Here is a 21,642-nt window from a genome sequence, read left to right on the forward strand (position 1 = left end):
AAGGCCTCTCTCCAGTGTGAGCTTTCTGGTGCTGAATGAGTTTAGAGATGCAGCTAAAGGCTTTCCTAAATCTACATTCATAATCACTGCTGGGAATTCTCCAGTGTACAATAAAGTGGGAACTTTCATCTAAAGGAATTCCCACAATCACTGCAATTTCAAGGCTTTTCATCAGTGTGAATTCTCTGGTGCAAAACAAGTGAGTGTTTGCGGTTGAACTCTTTCCCACATATGCTGCATACGTAAGGTCTTTCTCCAGTGTGAATTTTCCAGTGCCGGATAAGGTTTGGTCTTTGGGTAAAGGCTTTTCCACATTTGCTGCACTCATAAGGTTTTTCTCCAGAATGAACTTTCTGGTGTTGAGTGAGTTTAGAGATGCAGTTAAAGGCTTTCCCACATCTGCTGCACTCATAGTCACTGTTATGAATCCTCCAGTGTACAATAAGGTGGGAGCTTTGGCTGAAGGATTTCCCACATTCACTACACTCATAAGGCTTTTCTCCAGTGTGAATTCTCTGGTGCAGAACAAGTGTGTGTTTGCGGTTGAATTCTTTCCCACATTTGCTGCATACATAAGGCCTTGCTCCTGTATGAACTTCTTGGTGTCGGATGAGGTTAGATTTGCTGCTAAAGAATTTTCCACATTCACTGCACTGATAAAGCCTTTCACCTGTGTGAACTCGCCTGTGTTCAATAAGGCCAGAGATTTGTCTAAAGAATTTCCCACATTCGGTGCACTCGTAAGGCCTTTCACCAGTGTGAACTGTCCGGTGTTTAAAAAGGTCAGAGCTTTGGCTAAAAGATTTCCCACATTCAACGCACTCGTAAGGCCTTTCTCCAGTATGGATTCTCTGGTGCCGAACAAGTGTGTCTTTGCGGCTGAAGGATTCCCCACATTTGGTGCACCTGTGATGCCTCTGTCTACTGCGAAACCCCACGCATTCAGTGCTTTTATGGGGCTTCACCCCACTGGGAGGGACCTGGTAAAGAAAGCCAGTGGTTGTTGGGAAGTCCATCCCATTCTCCCCATACGTGTAGGTCTTCTCTGGCATGTAGCCTCGGCAGTTCTTTACAGAGTTTCTGCCCTCGTACCTTCTGAAGGTTTTCTCTCTGCTGTGCTGCTTCTGGTGCTGGTGAAAGTTTGCAGTGAACCAGAACTGTTTCCCACATAGCCCACAAGTGTATGGTTTCTGCCAGGCCTTTATTCCCTCATACTGAGCCAGGTGCAAAATGCTTCTCCATGTTGGGCTACACACGTCATAGGGGTGGGTGTTTGAGGTGCAAGGACCTGCACTGCGAATCTGGGTCTGAGAGACTCCTAAAGAAACACTCTGCTCAGAAGATGCCTCCTCATCCTCCGTTCCATGCCAACAATCTGAAAGCAAAGAAATGCTGATGAAATGCACATTGACTTTGGTGGGAGGGGGCAGCCCCAACACAAATGGGATTGTTTTCAGGAGGAGAGAGCCAGGGTCAGGTTGAAAAGGCAGATGCTGGGCAGCATGGGACCCTGAAGGTCACAAAATGGAGGAGACCTACTGAAGGGTGAGGCTGTGAGGACACAGTGCACTGCAGGAAGAGAGGCAAGTTTTCCAACTCATTCCTCAGCAAATGACTTTCAGTAGGGCTTTGGCTATTGGTGTCAGGTGAGTGCTGTGCAGAATGGTGTGTCCAGGCCTAGAAAATCCAATAAACAGTAGCTAGTTTCAAGGACTATTTAAGGATATGTGTACATCTCATGACACATTAAGTGTAGGCCAAGCACTGCAGATTGAGCAGTGGAGAGAAATGGGTGAGAGGCAGAAGCCAAAGAGGTGGGGGACAGTAAATGTCAGAAGTTGGACTAGAAATGATAAAGCTGCAGAGTGTCAAGAACGGGTAAGGTAGGTAGAAAGGTGGCCTTGGAGTCAAACAGTGGAGTGAAAAGTAAACGTTGCAGGTACCATTAGAACCCAGCCTTGCCACTGTGCCCTTCCCCAGTGTCCACTCACCAAGTCCAGGTCCTCTCTGGGACTCGCTTGCTGTGCATAGAGTTGTATCTACCTGGTCAGGCACCCAGGACTCTTCCCCTTGCTCCAGTTGGGTGAGGACGGGTGACCCAGAAGATGCCATTCCTAAGGGAAAGACAGGACAGATGAGTGACCAGCACTGGCCCAGGACAACCACCCTTTGACAGACCACAAATAAGAAAACTATTACAAAAAGAACTTCGAAAGGTTTTCAGGAACAGCCCAATTGGTCTCGGGAAGTAGTACTGTGTCAGTGTCTGCAATTCCTGGCACCATCAAACCCCAGAAAGTGTCATCTAGAGGAAGGAGGACAGAACTTTAGGCACAGAGGTGCCATGATTCTGAACAGATTCACCAGCCCAGGAGGTGGCCAAGCCAAACAGGACCCCAACCCTTTGGCTGCAAGGGCTCCGGGCTGCTCAGCAAAAGATGGGGATACCCCACCCAGCTCAGTCCTGGCACACACAGCCCTTTCCTCAGGAAACCAGGGAGGGAAGCAACACCCAGAATCCAGGTGTGGAAGACAGAGAGGGAGGGAACGGGGAAAGGACGATGGGGTCAGTGTGTGACATTACCCAGCGAGGCTACAAGTGCAAAGTTCTCCAGCATCACATCGCGGTACAGGAGTTTCTGAGCATCATCCAGGAGCCCCCACTCATCCCGTGAGAAGTACACAAACACGTCCTCAAAGGTCACATGGCCCTGCAACCATGGGACAGCAAGGTCCATGAGAAGCCTCTCACCAGAGGACTCCTGGTGTCTCCACCCATCACAACCCCCTGCCCACCCACTCCTCTAAGTCCCCAAGTCAGAGGAGACCCTAGGTACTGGTGCCATGGACCCCCACTCTCACCCCAGAGATCCCTGTGTCAGCTCAGCTGCAACCACAGGCAGGAGAGGAGACAGGTGCCATCAAGTTCTGAGCCTGCCATGTGGAGCCCCACCCCCTTCCCCTGCCAGTCAACTCTCCTCTGGTGTCCCCAGTACAAACCTGGGCTCTTCTCAGTTAAGCCTCTAGGAACAGGGCACTCGGACCATCAGTTCACACTCCCCTCCCACATGCACATCACTCTGTGGATCACACCTCCCTCATATCTCTGGCTCCCCATTCATACCCTTCTGGTCCATATCTTCAGCATCTCCCTGGACTCCTCATGTCACTCTGCACTTGGCATCAAGAGAGTGCTTGGCAAAGCGATCAGGATCTCATCCTGCCTCAGACTCCTAAAAGCCCCCATTGCCAGAGTCTCCATTCCTGCTCTGAGGGCCTCCCACCCGACCCTGTTCCCTGCTTCAGCCACAGGCACCCAGAACCACAGGCCAGTCTCTAATTCCCTCAGTCCTCTTCCGTTTCTCTATTTGGCATTATATTAGTTTCCTTTTCCTGCTGTAGCAAATGACTACCAACCTTGTGACTTAAAACAGCACAAATTTATTATCTTATAATTCCGGAGGTCATAAGTATAAAATGGGTTTCATTGGGCTAAAATCAAGGTGTTTGCAGGACTGTACACCATCTGCAGGCTCCAGAGGAGAATCCATTTCCCTGCTTTTCCCAGCTTCTAGAGGCTTCTGCATTCCTAGGCTCGTGGCCCCTTCTTCCATTATCAAAGCCAGCAATCACATTGCTCGACCTCTGCTTCCTTCACCAAATCTTGCTGCCTCTGACCCTCCTGCCACTCTTCAAAAGTTCCGTTACAGTTACACTGATCCCACCCAGATCATCCAGAATAATCTCTCCATCTTAAAATCCTTACCCTAAATAAATATGTAAAGTCCCTCTGCCATGTAAGGTATCACATTAAAAGTTTCCAGGTATGAAGATGTGGACACCTTGGGAAGGTCATTGCTGCCTCCCCCCCACACACTAACCCTCACCAGCAGCAACCGTATCTCCACCCCACCTCCTGAAGCCTGCGCTTGCCACTGACTTCCTTATCTTTGCTGATGGCATTTCTAGCCTTCCAGACGCCAAACCCAAAACCTTGAGTCATATTTGACTCCTCTTCTTCCCTCTCTCACACTCCATTCAGACACTATGGTCAGCCCTAGTAATGTAACAGTTAAGGCGGAGAGGAGACAACCTCTTCTCTCACCTCCACAGCAATCTCTCTGGAACATGCCCCTGCCAACACTCACATGAAGTACTGTAGTAGCCTCCTCCCTGGTTTCCCCATGGGACTAAATACACAAAGGGACAATGGCCAGACCACATATAAAAACAGACAACCAAGACTTCCATGAAGATGGCAGAGCAGGTGAGGTGGAACAGGCTTCTCCTCCATGAACGAAACTAGAGTGGCCTGAGGATGCCTGGGACTGCATTTTCAGGGTGTGACATGCGACAGAGGGGTCCCCCACAGTACATGGAGGGGACAGGGACAAATACGCAGAGAAATGGTACCTTGAGGGACAGGGTGAGTTTGTTTGGCAAAGTCCATCTCCCAGGCTGGCTCTCAACTCCTATGCACCTAACTTGGAAGTTAGCTAGGGAGGTGTTCCTCCACAGCCAGACAGCTCGGAGCTCCCATGAGGGAACCCAGGAGGCAGCATTTAATCTTCCCAACGGAAGTCTAGGGGGGGAGGGGGGTGCACCGGCAAGAAACAAGGATAAGAGAGGGTACCATACAGATGCATCAGGAGGCCCTCCCACCCCCCAGAAGCTCATGGGTGCCTGCCAGGCAGGGATTGGCACGTTTGTCCTGGAGAGTGCCCTTGAGTGGATTCCCTGCCGAACTCCTCAGGGCCCATATTGCAGCCCCAGGCCAGACAGTCTCCAGTGCACGTGGAGTACTGGTGCACTGATTAGTTCCCAACCTGTGCACAGCACAAAAGAGAAGTTTGGGGAAGACCAGTTTGAGAGCACCACTTTCTGGTAGGATAGGAAAACTGAAATCCAGCAACCTGTAGTTCTCCCAAATTATATGCAAATGCTCAAATATCCTTCATTTCCCAAAATAACCTTATCAAGGAAAGAAAATGCCCCAAAGCCAAGAGAAAATCACAAATCACTTGAAGAACCTAGAAGATATGGACAAGCCAAAGAAACAAATTAAAAAGCCAAAAGAGACACAAAATTTGGAGCAATTAATTAAAGAAGTATAAACAAATCTCTAAAACAAATTCAATGAGATGGCTAAAGACATAAAGGAAAATAAGAAGATTCTAGAAGAGCATAAAAAATTTGAAAGAGTAAATTAAAAAAGAGCAGATCTTATGGAAATAAAAGGCACTGTGGATCAAATTAAAAATGTACCAGAGACACACAACAGCAGATCTGAAGAGGTAGAAGAAAGAATGGACACCGAAAGAACAAATGGAGGAAAAAACAAAAAAATTTGAAATGGATCTCAGAGAAATGATGGACAACATGAAGTGAACAAATATAAGAATCACTGGTGTTCCAGAAGGAGAAGAGAAGGGTAAAGGGCTAGGAAGAGTGTGTTGAGACATAGTTAGGGAAAACTTCCCAACCCTTCTGACTGACATAACTATGTACATCAAAGATGCCCAACGAACTCCACATAGAATAAATCCACTCCAAGACATATACTGATTAGACTGTCAAGTGCTGAAGAGAAGGAGAAAGTTCTGAAAGCAGCAAGAGAAAAGCAATTCACCACATAAAGGGAAACAACATAAGACTAAGTCCTGACTACTCAGAGGGCACTATGCAGGCAAGAAGGCATGGTATGACATATTCAAGATTCTGAAAGAGAAAAACTGCCAGCCAAGAATTCTTTAGCCAGCAAAGCTCTCCTTCAAAATTGAAGGAGACTTTAAAATTTTCACAGCCAAACAAATGCTGAGAGAATTTGTTAACAAGAGACCTAACCTGCAAGAAACATTAAAGGGAATTCTACTAGCTGAGAACAAAAAGAAAGGACTGTGAGGTCTGGAGAAGGGCACAGAAATGAAGAGTATTAGTAAGGATAACTTCAAGGAAAAAGAGAGAGAGGAAAAAACTAGATATAACAACTAAAAACCAACGGATAAGATGGCTGGTTCAAGAACTCCCTTCAGAGTAATAACTTTGAATGTGAACAGATTAAACTCTCCAATTAAAAGATACAGACTGGTAGAATAGATTAAAAAGTATGACCCATCGACATGCTGTTTACAAGAGACTCATCTTAGACCCTGCAACACAAAGAAACTAAAAGTGAAAGGATGGAAAAAATATTCTATGCAAGCCACAACCAAAAAAAACCTGGCATAGCTACACTAATATTGGAAAATGGACTTTAAATGCAAAGATATCATAAGAGACAAAGAAGGACACTATAGATTAATAAAAGGGACAACTCACCAAGAGAAATAACAGTCATAAATGTTTATGTACCCAATCAAGGATCACCAAAATGTGTGAGACAAACTTTGGCTAACCTGAAGGGAGCAACAGACACATCTACAATAATGGTGGGAGACTTCAATACACCACTCTCTTCTATACATAGAACTAGAGAGGACCAATAAGGAAACCGAGAACCTAAACAAATCAGACTTAACAGATATATTTAGATCGTTACATCCCAAAGTACCAGGATACACATTCTTTCCTAGTGCCCGTGAAACATTTTCCAGGATAGATCATATGCTAGGGCACAAAACAAGTCTTAATTATTCAAGGCACATTCTCTGACCATAATGGAACGCAACTAGAAATCTATAAGCACCAAAGAACCAGACCTTTCATATATATATGGAGATTAAACAACACACTGCTAAACAACCAGGGTCAAAGAAGAAATTGCAAGATAAATAGGAAATTTCTAGGGATGAATGAAAATGAGAACACAACATATCAAAATCTATGGGATGCAGTGAAGGCAGTGCTGAGAGGGAAATTTACAGCTCTAAATGCATATATAAAAAACCAAGAAAGAGCTAAAACCCAAGACCTAACTGAACAACTGAAGAGGCTAGAAAATTAGCAGCAAGCTAACCCTAAAGCAAGAAGAAAAGAAATAACAAAGATTAAAGCAGAAATAAATGAGCTGGAGAACAAAACAATAAAAAGAATAAATAAAACCAAAAGTTGGTTCTTAGAGAAGATCATCAAGATTGACAGATCCTTAGCTAGACTGACAAAGTCAAAAAGAGAGAAGACCCAATTAAACGGAATCAGAAATGAGAAGGAGATAATTACTATGGATCCCAAAGAAATAAAAAGAAAATCTTAAGAGGATACTATGAAGAACTGTATGCCAAGAAGCTAGACAATTGAGAGGAAATGAACAATTTCCTGGAAACACATGAACAACCTAGACTGACCCAAGAAGACCTCAAAAAAACAATGACAAGCAAAGAGATCCAATTACTCATCAAAAATCCACCTACAAATAAAAGCCCAGTACCAGATGGCTTCAAAGGGGAATTTTACCAAACTTTCCAAAAAGAATCAACACCATTCCTGCTCAAATTCTTTCAAAAAATTGAAGAAAAATGAACACCACCTAACTCATTTTATGAAGCTAATACCACTCTGATACCAAAACCAAATAAAGATACTACAAAAAAGGAAAACTATAGGCCAATCTCTCTATGAATATAGATGCAAAAATTCTAAACAAAGTACTTGCAAATCAAATCCAAAGGCACATTAAAAGAATTATACACCACAACCAAGTGGGGTTCATTCCTGTCATGCAAGGGTGGTTGGACATAAGAAAATCAATTAATGTAATACAACACGTAAACAAATCAAAAGGGAAAACTCAAATGATCATCTCAATAGATGCTGAAAAAATATGTGACAGAATTCAACCTCCCTTTTTGATAAAAACACTTCAAAAAATAGGAATTGAGGGTACCTTCCTCAATATGATAAAGGGCATATGTGAAAAACCCACAGCCAGCACAGTAGTAAATGGTGAGAGGCTGAAAACCTTCCCCCTAAGATCAGGAATGAGATAAGGATGCCCACTGACACCTCTACTATTCAATGTTGTGCTAAAAGTTCTAGCCAGAGCAATTTGCCAAGATAAAGAAATAAAAGGGATCCAAATTGGAAAGGAAGAAGTAAAAGTGTCACTATTTGCAGACGATATGATCTTATATTTGGAAAATTCTGAGAATTTGATCACAAAGCTATTTGAGCTAATAAACAAATTCAGCACAGTGGCAGGATATAAAATTAATGCACATAAGTCAGTAATGTTCCTATACATTAGTAATGACCTAACTGAATAGGCAATGAAAAAAAAAATTTCATTCACAATAGCAACTAAAAAAATCAAGTACCTAGGAATACACTTAACCAAAGATGTAAAAGATCTCTACACAGAAAATTACAAAACTTCACTAAAAGAAATTTTAAAAAGGACCTAAATAGGTGGAAAACTATTGCATGCTCATGGACGGGAAGACTAAATGTCATTAAGATGTCAATTCTACCCAAACCGATCTACAGATTCAACATATTTCCAATCAAAATTCCAACAACCTAATTTGCGGACTTGGAAAAGCCAGTTATCAAATTTATTTGGATGGGAAAGGGGCCTCTAACTGCCAAAAACATCCGGAAAAAGAAGAACGAAGTGGGAGGACTTAGACTTCCAGACTTTGAAGTCTACTACAAAGTCACAGTGGTAAATACAGCCTGATATTGCCACAAAGATAGACATATTGATCAAAGATAGACATACTGAAAGTTCGGAAATAGACCCCTAGATCTGTGGTTGATAAGGTTCCCAAATCCACCAAACTGGGACAGAACAATCTCTTCAACAAATGGGGCTGAGCAAACTGGATATCCTTAACCAAAAGAATGAAAGAGGACACCTACTTCATACCATCTTCAAAAATTAACTCAAAGTTGATCAAAGATTTATAAGAGACAGCACAACAAATCTCTTAGAAGATAATATACAGAAACATCTTCAGGACCTGGTTATAGGAAGTAGCTTCTTAGACCTTACACCCAAAGCACAAGCAACAAAGGAAAAAAAATAGATAAATAGGAACTCAAACTCAAAAGCTTCTGTGCCTCAAAAAACTTTGTTAAAAAAGTGAAGAGGCAGCCAACACAATGGGAGAAAATATTTGGAAACCATATATCTGATAAGAGACAGATATCCTGCATACATAAAGAAATCCCACAACTCAACAATAGCACAAATAGCCCAATTATAAAACAGGCAAAAGACATGAAAAGGTATTCTTCTGAAGAGGAAATACAAATGTTTAAAAACACATGAAAAAATGTTCATCTTCTCTAGCAATTAGGGAAAAGCAAATCAAAACCACAATGAGTTGCCATCTCGCACCAATAAGAATGGCTGCCATTAAACGAACAGGAAACCATAACTGCTGGAGAGGATGTGGAGAAACTGGAACTTTTATTCATTGCTGGTAGGAATGTACAATGGCACAGCCACTGTAGAAGACAGTTTGGTGGTTTCTCAGAAAAATAGATATCAAATTACCCTATGATCCAGCAATTCCACTTCTCGGTATATACCCAGAAGACTTGAAAGCAGTGACATGACAGACATTTGCACACCCATGTTCATAGCAGTATTGTTCACTATCGCCAAGAGATGGAAACAATCTAAGTATTCTTCAACAGACGAATGGATAAACAAAATGTGGTACATATGCATATGATGGAACACTATGCAGCAACAAGGAACAAGGTCCTGAAACTTAGCAACGTGGATGAACCCTGAAGATACAATGCTGAGGGAAATAAGGAGAGATATTGTATGTTACCACTTTTATGAACTCCCTGAACAATGTAAAATCAATGTCTTATAATGTGGAATATTGGGGACCAAGTGATAGACAGAAGGTAGTGGAGGGGGAATGATAATGTATTACGTTCAGATATGATAATGATGGTGAGTTCAATAGTATGGGAATGGATGGGGTGATGACTGCTTGTTAATGAGACTTTAAGCATCAGAGCTGTATTGAAGGCGAATGGAATTGAAAGGGGTTGTTTAATGGTTATGTATCCCACAGATTAGCACTACAAATACAGATAGGTGCTTGCATGATATACTTCTAAGGTATGACACGAGTACAGAGAGTTGACAACTGAATGGTATATGGGAAAAATCTACATATTGCATACCAGGGACTATAATTAATAGGAATAACATACTAGCACAACACAAATACTAGGGACAAACAATTAAGGGTTGAAAAGAGCTACGAGGCGTTTTGAGTCATGAGAATTGTTTAAAATGGAGAGTAATGAGGATTATACAACTATGTGATGATATATGTGAGATACAGATGGTTATTGTGAACATAACATATGCTATGTGAATTTAGGAACCCCCTACTTTATAAGTCAAGCCCTCAATCTTGAGGCTTGCTCTTGTGAAACTTATGGTTGTGAAGGGGAGGCTAAGCCCACCTATGATTATACCTAGGAGTCACCTCCAGAGAACCTCTTTTGTTGCTCAAATGTGGACTTTCTCTCTCTAAGACCACCTCTGCAAGCAAATTCATCACCCTTCCCCCATGGGACAGGACCCCTCAGGTGTCATAAGTCTCCCTGGTGACATGGGACATGGATTCCAGGAATGAGCCTGACCTGGCATCAGCATGTTGAGAATGCTTTTTTGACTAACAGGAGGAAAAGAAAGGCAACAAAATAAGGTTCCAATGGCTAAGAGAATTCATGCAGAGTCAAGAGGCTGTGCTGGAGGTTACTTCTATGCAAACTTCACCTAGAAATGCCAAATGGCCACAGTAAGATAAGCACAAGTCAACAGTAGTCCCGAAAACCCTAAAGAATACCCAGATCCTTCTCTGAGACTATAAAAGTTTCACTCACTAAGTTTATTCTTCAGAAATTTGAATCCTTCAGAGAACTCCTATATCAGCTAAGTCCCCAAACCCAGAGGCAACAGCTTCTTCAAGAACATCAACCAGATGTGTCCCCTTTTCCCGTAAGGTTGACACCCCTTTCCAACATGAACAAGTGAGGGTGGTCACTGCCTAGACATCCCTGAAGATCAGGAATGTGATTAAACTAGAGGAAGGGGCAGCAACAGACAAGACAGAATTTAACAAAGGATTATGAATACTGAATCTTCATATAATTTTCTTCTTGCTAGGGTATTAGAACAGCTAGAAGGAAAGAACTCAAATGGTGGAACTGTAATCCACAGCATCCTTTGAAATTTGTTCTATAGCTACTTGTTAAATTGTAATTTGAAAGTTATCACTGTTTTGTATATATCTTATATTTCAAATAAGGAAATAACTGAAACTATGGTACTGTAATTCATAACATTTTTGGAAATTTCCTATATAATATCTTGTTAAATCATACTTTGAAAGATGTTACTTAACTTTTTGCATGTTATATTTCACAATAAGGAAATAACTGAAACTATGGCACTGTAACCCATAACATTCTTTCAAATTTGCTCTTTAACTACTTGTTAAATTGCACTTGGAATGTTATCACTTTTATGTATATATTTTATACTTCACAATTTAAAAATAAAAAAGGCTAGCAATAAACAAAGATCATATCATACAAAAATATACATGAATGGATGAAATGATATGATACATGGGATTTGCTTTTATATAACACAAGAGGGAAGAAGTAGTCAGGGTAAAGAGGAAACAAGATTGGCCCTCAGTAGGTAATTGTCAAAGCCAGGTGATGGTACCTGGGGGTCCATTATAGTATTGTCTACTTTTGTATTTTTGAAAATTTCTTTATTAAAAAGTTTTAAAAATATATATATAAGATGTAAATGACACTTAAAAATACATGTAAATGACGTGTGAGAAGATAAATAATATATGTAAATGACATTGGGGGAGTTTTGCAAAACAATGATTAATGCTTTAATCTCATTTTTTAAAAAAAATTATGTCTATTTATGGAAGGATATATACCAAGGGGTTATCTATATCTGGGTATCAGGATTACGGATAAAGTATTTCATATCATACATGAGGAGGAGCTGGGGAACTTTTATGGAATTGAAAAGAGGAAGAAAAACTGGGGGAGGAGGATGATAGTGATGAAGGTGTTTCAGCCTTGGATTAGAAACAGGAGAATTACCTTTGATTGAAAGGTAATTGAATCAAAGGTAATTCTTCTCATTCAGAGCGAGTTGTAGAAAATCAAGGGTAATATCCTAATTATGTGGAATTGGAGAGGGTATAAGTGAATGTATATAGAAAAAAGACAAATGCTGAAATAAGCATCTAACTAAATGACAACTGGGATGATGCCACTGCTAATCAGGGGGTCATTACTGACCTTTGTGAGATCAGCTGCAATGTGGAGCATCAACACCATGAACTGGAAATGCGAGAGTCTGAGTGAATTAGAGTAACTGCTAGGGGTAGATGGCCACCATCAATGGCTCCCGCCCTTTAGGCACATGCTGCTCCTCTCGCTGAGTGGTGGTGTCCATTTCCCCTCCCCTTGAATCTGGGGTGGCTCTGAGACATGCCTTAACCCACAGTGGAAGTAATCAAGTGCCCATTTTGGGGTCTAGCCGTTAAGATAGCTGACACCTTCACTTACAGCACGTCACCATGGTATAAAAAAACTTGGGCTACACAATTAAATGCCGAGATACGATGTGAAGAGAGACAGGCCGTACAGAGGAGCACCGCGGTGCCAGATCCGTCAGTGAAGCCTCCTCGGACCTTCAGCCCAGACACCAGCTGAAGTCAGCTGAGGAACACCAGGTGACACCAAACGGATCGGAACAGTTCAGCTCCACTGTGCCCTAATTTCTTACCCTCAGAATCACAGAAATAATAAATCATTTGTGCAAAAAAAAACAAAAAACAAAAAACAAAAAACAAAAACAACCTCTGCAGCAATGGGGCCAAAATGGTTATTACCTGTTCACTAACTTCCAGCTACCCTAATTTTTGCCCCAGCTTTCAATTCAGGACTAACCAGAGAAAACCAAATATGCTGAAAGACAAATTGGAGTCAAGTTTGCACCACAATCAATTTTTGAACATTTCCATCATTCCAAAACAAATGGATCAGAGAAGACAAAAGCAAAATTGGAAGATGCTCTGAGATTATGAAAATGAAAACATAACACGTAAAAATTTACGGGATGCCACTATGGCAGTGAGTAGAGGAAAATTTATAGTTTTAAATAACTATATTTAAAAAGAAGAAAGATTTGAACTCAAGAGCCTAACCTTCTATAATAAGACAACAGAAAAAGAATAAACAAAGAACTGTCCTTCAGAGAGTAGAATGAAGGAAATAAAGATTAGAGCAGACATTAATGAAATAGAGAATAGAAAAACAATATAGAAAATCAATGAAACCACAAGCTGGTTCTTTGAAAGGTCAACAAAACTGACAAAATTTAAGCTAGACTGACCAAGAAAAAAGAGAGAGAGGACTTAAGTTATTAGAATCAGATGTGAAAGAGGGATATTAATATTGACCTTATAGAAATAAAAAGGATTATAAAGGAATAGTATGAACAACTGTATGGCAACAAATTAGATAACTTTGAGGAATTAGACAAATTCCTAGAAAGAAACAAACTACCAAAAGGGACTCAAGTAGAAATAGACAATCTGAATAGAGCTATAATAAGTGAACAGATAGAAACTAATAATAATAATAAAAGAAATACAAAGAAAACCCCAGGTCCAAATGACTTCACAGCAGAATTCTACCAAACATTTAAATACCAATTCTTCATAAACTCTTCCAAAAAACAGAAAAGGAAAGAACACTTCCCAAATGATTTTGTGAGACCAGTATCACCCTGATACCAAAACCAAAGACATCACAAGGGAAAACAAAACAAAACAAAACAAAACAAAACCCACATCTCATATGAATATGTATGCAAAAATCCTCAACAAAATAAAAGCAAACCGAAACTAGCAACATATACAGATACATAAAATTATATGCCTTGACCAAGTGGGATTTATCTCAGGGATGCAAGTTTGGTTCAACATCCAAAAATCATTAAATGTAATACATCACAACAACAGAACAAAGAACAAAAACCACATAATCATCTAAAACGATGTAGAAAAAGCATCTGACAAAATCCAACACCCCTGCATGATAAAAATGCCCAACAAACTATGAATAGAAGGGAAATTCTTAAAACCAGTAAAAGGCATCTAAGAAAAACCTATAGCTAACACCATACTGTATGGTGAAAGATGGATGCTTTCCCCTAATATCAGAAACAAGTGGAGAATATCCAATTTAGCCACTTCTAGTCAACATTTTATGGAAAGTTCTAGCCAGGAAAATTATGCAAGAAAAAAACAAATGGCATTCACATTGGAAAGGAAGAAGCAAACTGTGTCTATCTGCAGATGGCATGATCTTGTATATACAAAAACCTAAGAAATCCACTGAAAAACTATTAGAGCTAATAGATGAGTTCAGCAAGGTTGCAGGATACTAGATCAGTCTACAAAAATCAACTGCATTTCTATACCCTTGCAATGAACAATCCAAAAAGGAAATTAAGAAAACAATTACAAAATAGTCACATATTTAGGAATTTTTTAAGTACAAAACTACTCTGAAAACCACAAAATAATGCTGAAGGATATTAAAGAAGATCTAAATAATTGGAAAAATATTCCATGTTCATGGATAGGAAGATATAACATTGTTAAGATGGCAATGGTCTCCCCAAAGTGGTCTACAGATTGACTGCAATTTCTATCAGAATACCAGCTGACTTCTTTTTAGAATCTGACAAGCTGATACTAAAATACACAAGGAATTAAAAAGGACTCAAAATAGCCAAAACAATCTTGAAAAAGAACAACAAAGTAAGAGGACTGACACTTCCTGGTATCAGAATTACTAAAAAAGTAACAGTAGTCAAGACAGTGTGGTAATGGCACAAGAGTGGACACATAGATCACCAGAATAGAATTCGAACTCCAGAAATAACCCCAGAATGTGTGTATTTTTATAATATTGGAATGGGTCAGTGGTTTTCAATTTATGTTCTCTGAACCAGCAAATTTGTGAGCACTTGAAAACATATGAGAAATGCAGATTTTCAGGTTCCATTCCAAACGTGCTAAGTCGGTAAATGGGATGGAACCAAGAGATCTGTGTCTAAGCAAGTCCTCCAGTGGATTCTGATACATGCTGAAGTTTGATAAACTCTGGGAGATTCTCTGTGAGGTCTCTAGACTTCAAAAAAGAAAAGGTCATAATTTTGGTGTAGTAATATAAAGTTGTATTTTCTCAGGAAATGAAATATAATTCCAGAAATGATGCTGCTAAACTAAAAAATACTTGAATGTAATGACTGATATTTCATGAAAATTATATTTAAAACTATAATAAATGTCTGAATAACCTTAATGACCAGCAGACAATAGATCATTAGCAAGAGAGAACTTTTACTCAGAAATGGTGGAGAATAAAAGGCAAATAAAATTTATGTTTATTCAAAATTTTGCCTTTAAGAAGCAAGTGTTCAAAATAATCATTTTTAAGTTAATTAGAAGTTAACTGATAACAGAGGGTCAAGTAATATTAAACTCTTAATTTAAACTAAAATTAAAGTTGGAAAATGTTTTCACTAAATGTATTGTTATTTAATTGACTATTCATGAAATAATCTATATTAAGCTGGGGTGATGGTTTTGCCCACCATATTGGACCTCGTAACTGGCCTGTCATCATTCGGAGGACCAAGATCAGAATTTTGGGGCAGTCTTATGGTACCTGACAGAACCATACAACACAATTATCACCTTTCCCAGTGCCAGCCAAAGCCCCCTTCATTCTCCATCCCAAACACACTAGCTTTCTTCAGCTCCTGAAGGCTACATTGAATTTTTTTTAATTTATAATTTATTGCCTCTATTTAACATAAAACATTTTATAACCATTTTAAGTTCCAGTTTAATCCAGGGCATTCAAATTTAGATTTGAAAAATCAATTCTCTCTTTTTTTTGGCAGGCATATTTCAGTTGCTTAGGGTATATTAAATGTTCCACATAATTTAAATAAAATGTAAACACTGCATTTTATTTCTCATGAAAAAACAGTAGAATTCACACAAATACACAACTTAACCCGCTGGAACTGAACAGGTGCATAATCAGCCTTCCTCGGAAAATCAGTGCACACCTTACCGTGGGAGGAGAGGGGACGAAGCACCACAGTAAGGTCAAGCAGACAACACTTTCGGGAGATTTTACTAAGAATTTATAAATGAATACAAGGTTTCTAGGAGGACCCACACAAACTGAGTTATTAAGTAGGAGAGAGTTACATGGGCATTTAAACAGAGAACATTCATATTAACTTTAAAAACAGATGGATTTGTTCAAAATGTTTATAGGCACAATTATAATTTTAAAACAGCAATTAAAATGCTGTTGTGACAGGTCATCCAAAAACTTCTCCATTTGCTAAGAGGGAAAATAAAAAGCAATGGGAAACTAACCATAGCCACAAGCAGTAACCAACTTGCCCAAAGGCCCCTCGCGGACTCTAAGTTTCTAGCCCGCCACCCGACTGTGGCACGTTTACGGAATGTGCACATTCCTGTCTCTTGGAGTGGGGTACGATTTACCCAGTGTGTCCTCATAGAATCCTTGGGATCAGAGGAAGCCACCAGGCTTTACTTCTTTGCAAATAACCGGAGTTCTATATGCTGGAATGATAAGTAATCTAAGCACTTCAGCAAATATGTGGTTCTTCTGCAGCTCCCTGTTGAGCTGGCTCTTTAGAGCATCTTCCAGATTCAGGTACACTTGGGCTTGCTGTGACAGGCACAGGCATAGGATGCTTGCAGAGCTTGAGGGAGGGATGGAGAAAGTCTAACTCCCTGAGGGAGTTTTGCCATGAATAGAAATTAAATGGAAAAGAAAAAGAATTATATATTTATGTTTTTGTTTAGATTCACTGAGTCAAATAATAATTTTTAGATACGTTTCATTGTGTATCAGTAGCTTGTTCCTTTTTATTGCTAATAAGGCACTTACCACAATTTATCACCTGGTAGCAGACATTTGGGCTATTTTCAGTGATCATCTATTAAGAATAAAGCTGCTCTAAACACTTGAGTCCAAGTTAAATACAGACAGACAACTAGGTATAAAATTGATAAAACATGTGGTAAATGCATGTTTAACATTATTTAAAAAAACTGCTAAATATGCTTTAAAATAATGGCACCATCTGACACTCCCATAACAAGGAATGTGACTTACAGTTGCTCCAAATCCTTGTCAACCCTTATATTGTCTGTTAGTATAAGTTTAGACATTCTAGTGGGTGTGAACTGGTAACTCACTGTAAACATTTATAAAATACAGTTATCCAGTTTTTCCAGCACCATTTGTTGAAAAGACTTACGGCATCATTCATGGCATCTTTGTTGTGAAATAAATCTGACATGTGGATCTATTTTCGAACGGCTTATTCCATTGATCTATGTCAATCTTTATGCCAAAACCACGCTCCTTTGATTACTGCAGATTTATGGTAAGTATTGTGTCCTCCAACTATTTCTTCTTTCTTTAAAAGTTATTTTGCCTATTGCAGGGCCTTTACATTTGTATATATACTTTAGATTTAGCTCGTCAATTTGTAAAAAAGAGAAAAAGAATGCCTGTGGGATTTTAATTGGTATTAAACTTATAGATCAATATGGCATTAAGCTTATAGATCAATTTGGAGAGATATGTAGTGTCCTTATGTATCTCTGGCAATATTCCTTTTCTTGCAGTTGACTTTTTCTTATATTAAAATAACCACTCCAACTCTCTTACGATTAGTATTCACAGGATATTTTATTTCATACTTTTCCTTTTATTTCTATTTTTGTATGCAAGAATCATATATTATAGACTGCATAGAGTTTGCGCTTTTAATACAGACGGCCAATCATCTCCTTACAATTAAAATATACCTTACAAATATTTAAAGAAAAAAAAAGAATTCTGGATACAAATGTATATATTACGATCTCTTGCCTATCCCCTCAAAAAGGGATAAAGCAAAGAATAAGCAGACAGAGCAATGATATTACTATAACATTCAAAAGATACATTGATCTTGATCTTTCACTGTTGAGCATTACATTCACTAGGCAAAAAAAAAAAAAAGAAGAAACCACAATAAAAATAATTTTTCTAAAACGTCCATGAGCATATGTATATTAATCTTCTGAAGCAGCCTTTCTCAAATGGGGTCAATGAGAGAATTAGTTCCCACAGGAATTGATTCGCATGAATATTGTCTTAAATATCCCAAGGAAGGTACATAACTGGTACCAGTCCAAATGCATACAAGATAATTTATTGCCTAAATATATTCCTTAGGACATTAGTGCTTACTTCCCTCATGGAATCAATTTGATAGAGGATACAGAGTGAGAACCACCCAACAACTCAGATAACGTGTAAACTTTCTTGCCAGGCTGCTTGCCTCATAGCTCATTAAACAAACAAACAAAACAAAAACAAAAACAAAAAGAGTATATGCTAAAAACACAAATAAAATAATGGAAATGGGAGCAGAAATGCTTTCTATGTGGACATAACTTATATTAGAAGAATCCTTCGGTAAGGCCCTATTGAGCCTGCCCATCTCAGATCATTTATTTAGTTAAAAACAGGAGGCTAGGAAAATCGATTCCATGGCATTTGCTATACTTTCTGACATTGGTAAGACTGTGAGTGGAATTTCTCATGGCATTTGAGGAGCTTTCCAGTTGGTGTTTCTTAGGACAGGTGGTTAAAAGTGAGGGTGAGTGGACTGTTGCTGATGTTCTCACAAACATTGGGGACTGACGGCTTGACATGCTGTGCTCTCTGTCTGGGGACTTGCCCCTACGAAGCTTGTTACTGCAAAGGCGAGGCTAAACCTGCTTATAACTGTGCCTAAGAGTCTCCGAGACCCTGAGAGCCTCTTTGTTGCTCAGATGTGGCCTTTCCATCTCTAACTAAGCCACCGTGGCAGGTGAACTCACTGCCCTCCCCCTACGTGGAACCCGACTCCCAGGGGTGTAAATCTCCCTGGCAATGCAGGATGTGACTCCCGGGGATGAATCTGGACCCGGTATCGTGGGATTGAGAACATTTTCTTCACCAAAAGGGGGATGTGAAATGAAACGAAATAAGGCTACAGTGGCTGAGAGATTTCAAATGGAGTCAAGAGGTCACTTTGGTGGCCACTCTTACACACTATATAGATAACACTTTTTAGGTTTTAATGTATTGGAATAGCTAGAAGTAAATACCTGAAACTACCAAACTCCAACCCAGTAGCCTTGACTCTTGAAGACAACTGTATAACAATGTAGATTACAAGGGGTGACAGCGTGATTGTGAAAACCTTGTGGATCACACTCCCTTTATCCAGGATATGGACATATGAGTAGATAAATGGAACAAAAACTAAATGAAAAATAGGGTGGGATGAGGAGGATGATTTGGGTGTTCTTTTTTTATTTTTAATTCTTACTCTGATTCTTTCTAGTATAAGGAAAGTGTTCAAAATAGATTGGGGTGACGAATACACAACTATATGATGGTACTGTGAACAGATGATTGTACATCATGGATGACCGTATGGCATGTGACTATATCTCAATAAAACTGAATTTAAAATAAAAAAGAGAGAGAAGGAAGGGTGCTATATATTAATAAAAAGAACAATTCATTAAAAAAAAAAAAAAAGCATGAGGGTGAGACCATCACCGGGTGGTATTATCTATGGCTGCCACCCCCACCTAATTCTTCATCCCAGCCCAGGCTCCTTGTGCCCACACTGGCCAGAATCTGATTGTTAGTTAGCACACTGCCTCCCACCCCACCCGCCTTTCTGGAAAGGATCCCCTATTCCTTGCCCTCCGGCCTTGGCACTCGCCTCTCTCAACTCAGGGACCATCTGAAACAATATCCTTAAGGCTGCTTCCCCGATATCTGGATCTCCAGGCTCAGGACCTGGTCCAGACCACTATCGCGCTCCGCTGACATCTCCAACCCATCCCCATCCTCACAACTCCAGGCAAACGCACCCGACTGCCCATCTGACGTCTCCAGTCTGTGACACCTCAGAACCACCATGTCCAAAATGCAACTTCGAATCCCCCTGAAATAGGCTCAATGCTTCGACTTCTCCAATCCCATTCTTCAAGATATTCAGGGAAATAAACAGACTTGGATGATCCTTCACTCCCTTTCACTCACAACCACATCTGATACAGCAGGAAACGCCGCTGGTTCTAAGATCTGATGATCTGAGATCTCCCCCATCTCCTGCCACTGTCTGGTCCAGCCCCTCCCGGATCTGCAGACATAGCCTCCTCGCCGTACCCCAGGGCTTCATCCTCCTCATTCCCACCCCTTTCTGTTCTGTTCTGCCCTGAGCAAGCTATGGAACACCTTTAAAAGCCCCGCTCACAGCAGGATACTTTTTTGTTCAAAACCCTCGTGGCTCCCGCGACCTCGCCGTGAAGGTACAGCTTTTCCTGACGCGACTCCCCCTTACAGTCCCCAAAGTACTGCAGGTCTCCAGGTGCTGCCGGCTCAGCCGCACCCCCAAGGCCCCGCGTCTGCGACACCTCCCACCTCGTCACCACGGCTGCCAGAACGCCGAACCCACCCACCAGCGCCCGTCGTCCCCGGGCGGAGGCGCCCGCGCCGCAGTGACCTGAGCAGGGGCCCCTAATATGGAGGTGGGGTGGAGCCGGGTGAGGGCCCGGGGGACGCCGCACCCACCTGCGCGGAGTCCATCCCCGCAGCCGCCGCCAGCGGACCCTGTGGAAGGCGAGCGGCCAGGCGGGGGCTCCGGAATCACGTCCCAGCCCGGTCCCGGGGGCGGGGTCACCGTGGGCGCCGCCGCCGCCGAGCCTCGGGCCCGCCTCTGCGCACCGGGGAGAACGCCTCCTCCCGTGCCTTTGTGCTCCCCTCCGCTTATGGTCCTACCCAGAGACTGGGACCCTCTGCTCCAGTGGGTCCCGTTACGTCAGGTAAAATGGCCGCCACAAGGAAGAGGCCGGAAGTCCCGCCCAAAGGCCTTTAGCAGGCGAGGAAACGTCCTGCTCGCGTCTTTATTGACCCCGTGGCGCCGCAGTGATTTCTGGGTAATGTAGTTCCCACTGAGCCATCGGCCTCGGGGAGGCGCGCAGGCCCCCTGCCTGGACAGAGGAGGAGTGGCGCTGCCGGGGCACCGGGAGACGGGGTCCGCAGGCTCCGCGGACGGGGCGAGGCTTCGCTAATGAAAGGGCCCGCACCCGGATTCCCAGGAATGCGGTCTGCGCCGGTCCCAGGAACGTTTAGAGGCATATTCTTCAGATGTTCCCCAAGCCTACAAAACCCCACGGACGCCCCACACCAGTGTCGCGCTCATCCACTCACAGCTATCTCCCTGATGCTTTTTCAGTACGCGTGGACCATGTGGTGTGTGCTGTTGTCATTTCTAGTGTAGCGATGAGAAAACCGACGCCCAGAGCGGTTCAGTTAGGGCCCCTGCCCCCGCTGGGGATGGCGGGGCCGGGACTCAGTGGTGGCGCCACGCGGCCCCGGAGGTGGGTCCTCTACGCGAGGACCAGATCGCGTATTCAGCGCGTCGCCGTGCCCCAGGAACTGCTGAAGCATTATAAATGCGTTTTTAATTTGCAGAAGTAGTCAGTCTCTGGTTAAGAACATGGC

At 41.5% G+C, this 21,642-nt stretch overlaps 1 protein-coding gene across 1 annotated transcript; it reads right to left on the reverse strand.

Annotated features, from left to right (window-relative positions):
• Nucleotides 1-20: 20 nt before the first annotated feature.
• Nucleotides 21-20,966, reverse strand: LOC119520956 (zinc finger protein 671-like). Its single transcript, XM_037818843.1, has 4 exons — nucleotides 20,710-20,966; nucleotides 2,585-2,711; nucleotides 1,992-2,114; nucleotides 21-1,375 (listed from the first exon to the last, which is right to left on the reverse strand). The coding sequence occupies exons 1-4, from the start codon at nucleotides 20,722-20,724 to the stop codon at nucleotides 159-161; spliced, it is 1,482 nt and encodes a 493-aa protein (XP_037674771.1). The 5' UTR covers nucleotides 20,725-20,966; the 3' UTR covers nucleotides 21-158.
• Nucleotides 20,967-21,642: the final 676 nt, after the last annotated feature.

Source organism: Choloepus didactylus, chromosome 27 (assembly GCF_015220235.1).
Source record: "Choloepus didactylus isolate mChoDid1 chromosome 27, mChoDid1.pri, whole genome shotgun sequence".
Taxonomy (NCBI): Eukaryota; Metazoa; Chordata; class Mammalia; order Pilosa; family Megalonychidae; genus Choloepus; species Choloepus didactylus.

Bases quoted from the DNA above. Each gene is read 5' to 3' on its own strand.
- LOC119520956 (XM_037818843.1), bottom strand. The intron at 2,115-2,584 runs GTAATGTCACAC...TCTTTCCCTTAG, and splicing joins TGCACTTGTAGCCTCGCTGG to GAATGGCATCTTCTGGGTCA. The intron at 1,376-1,991 runs GTGAGTGGACAC...CTTTGCTTTCAG, and splicing joins CCAGAGAGGACCTGGACTTG to ATTGTTGGCATGGAACGGAG.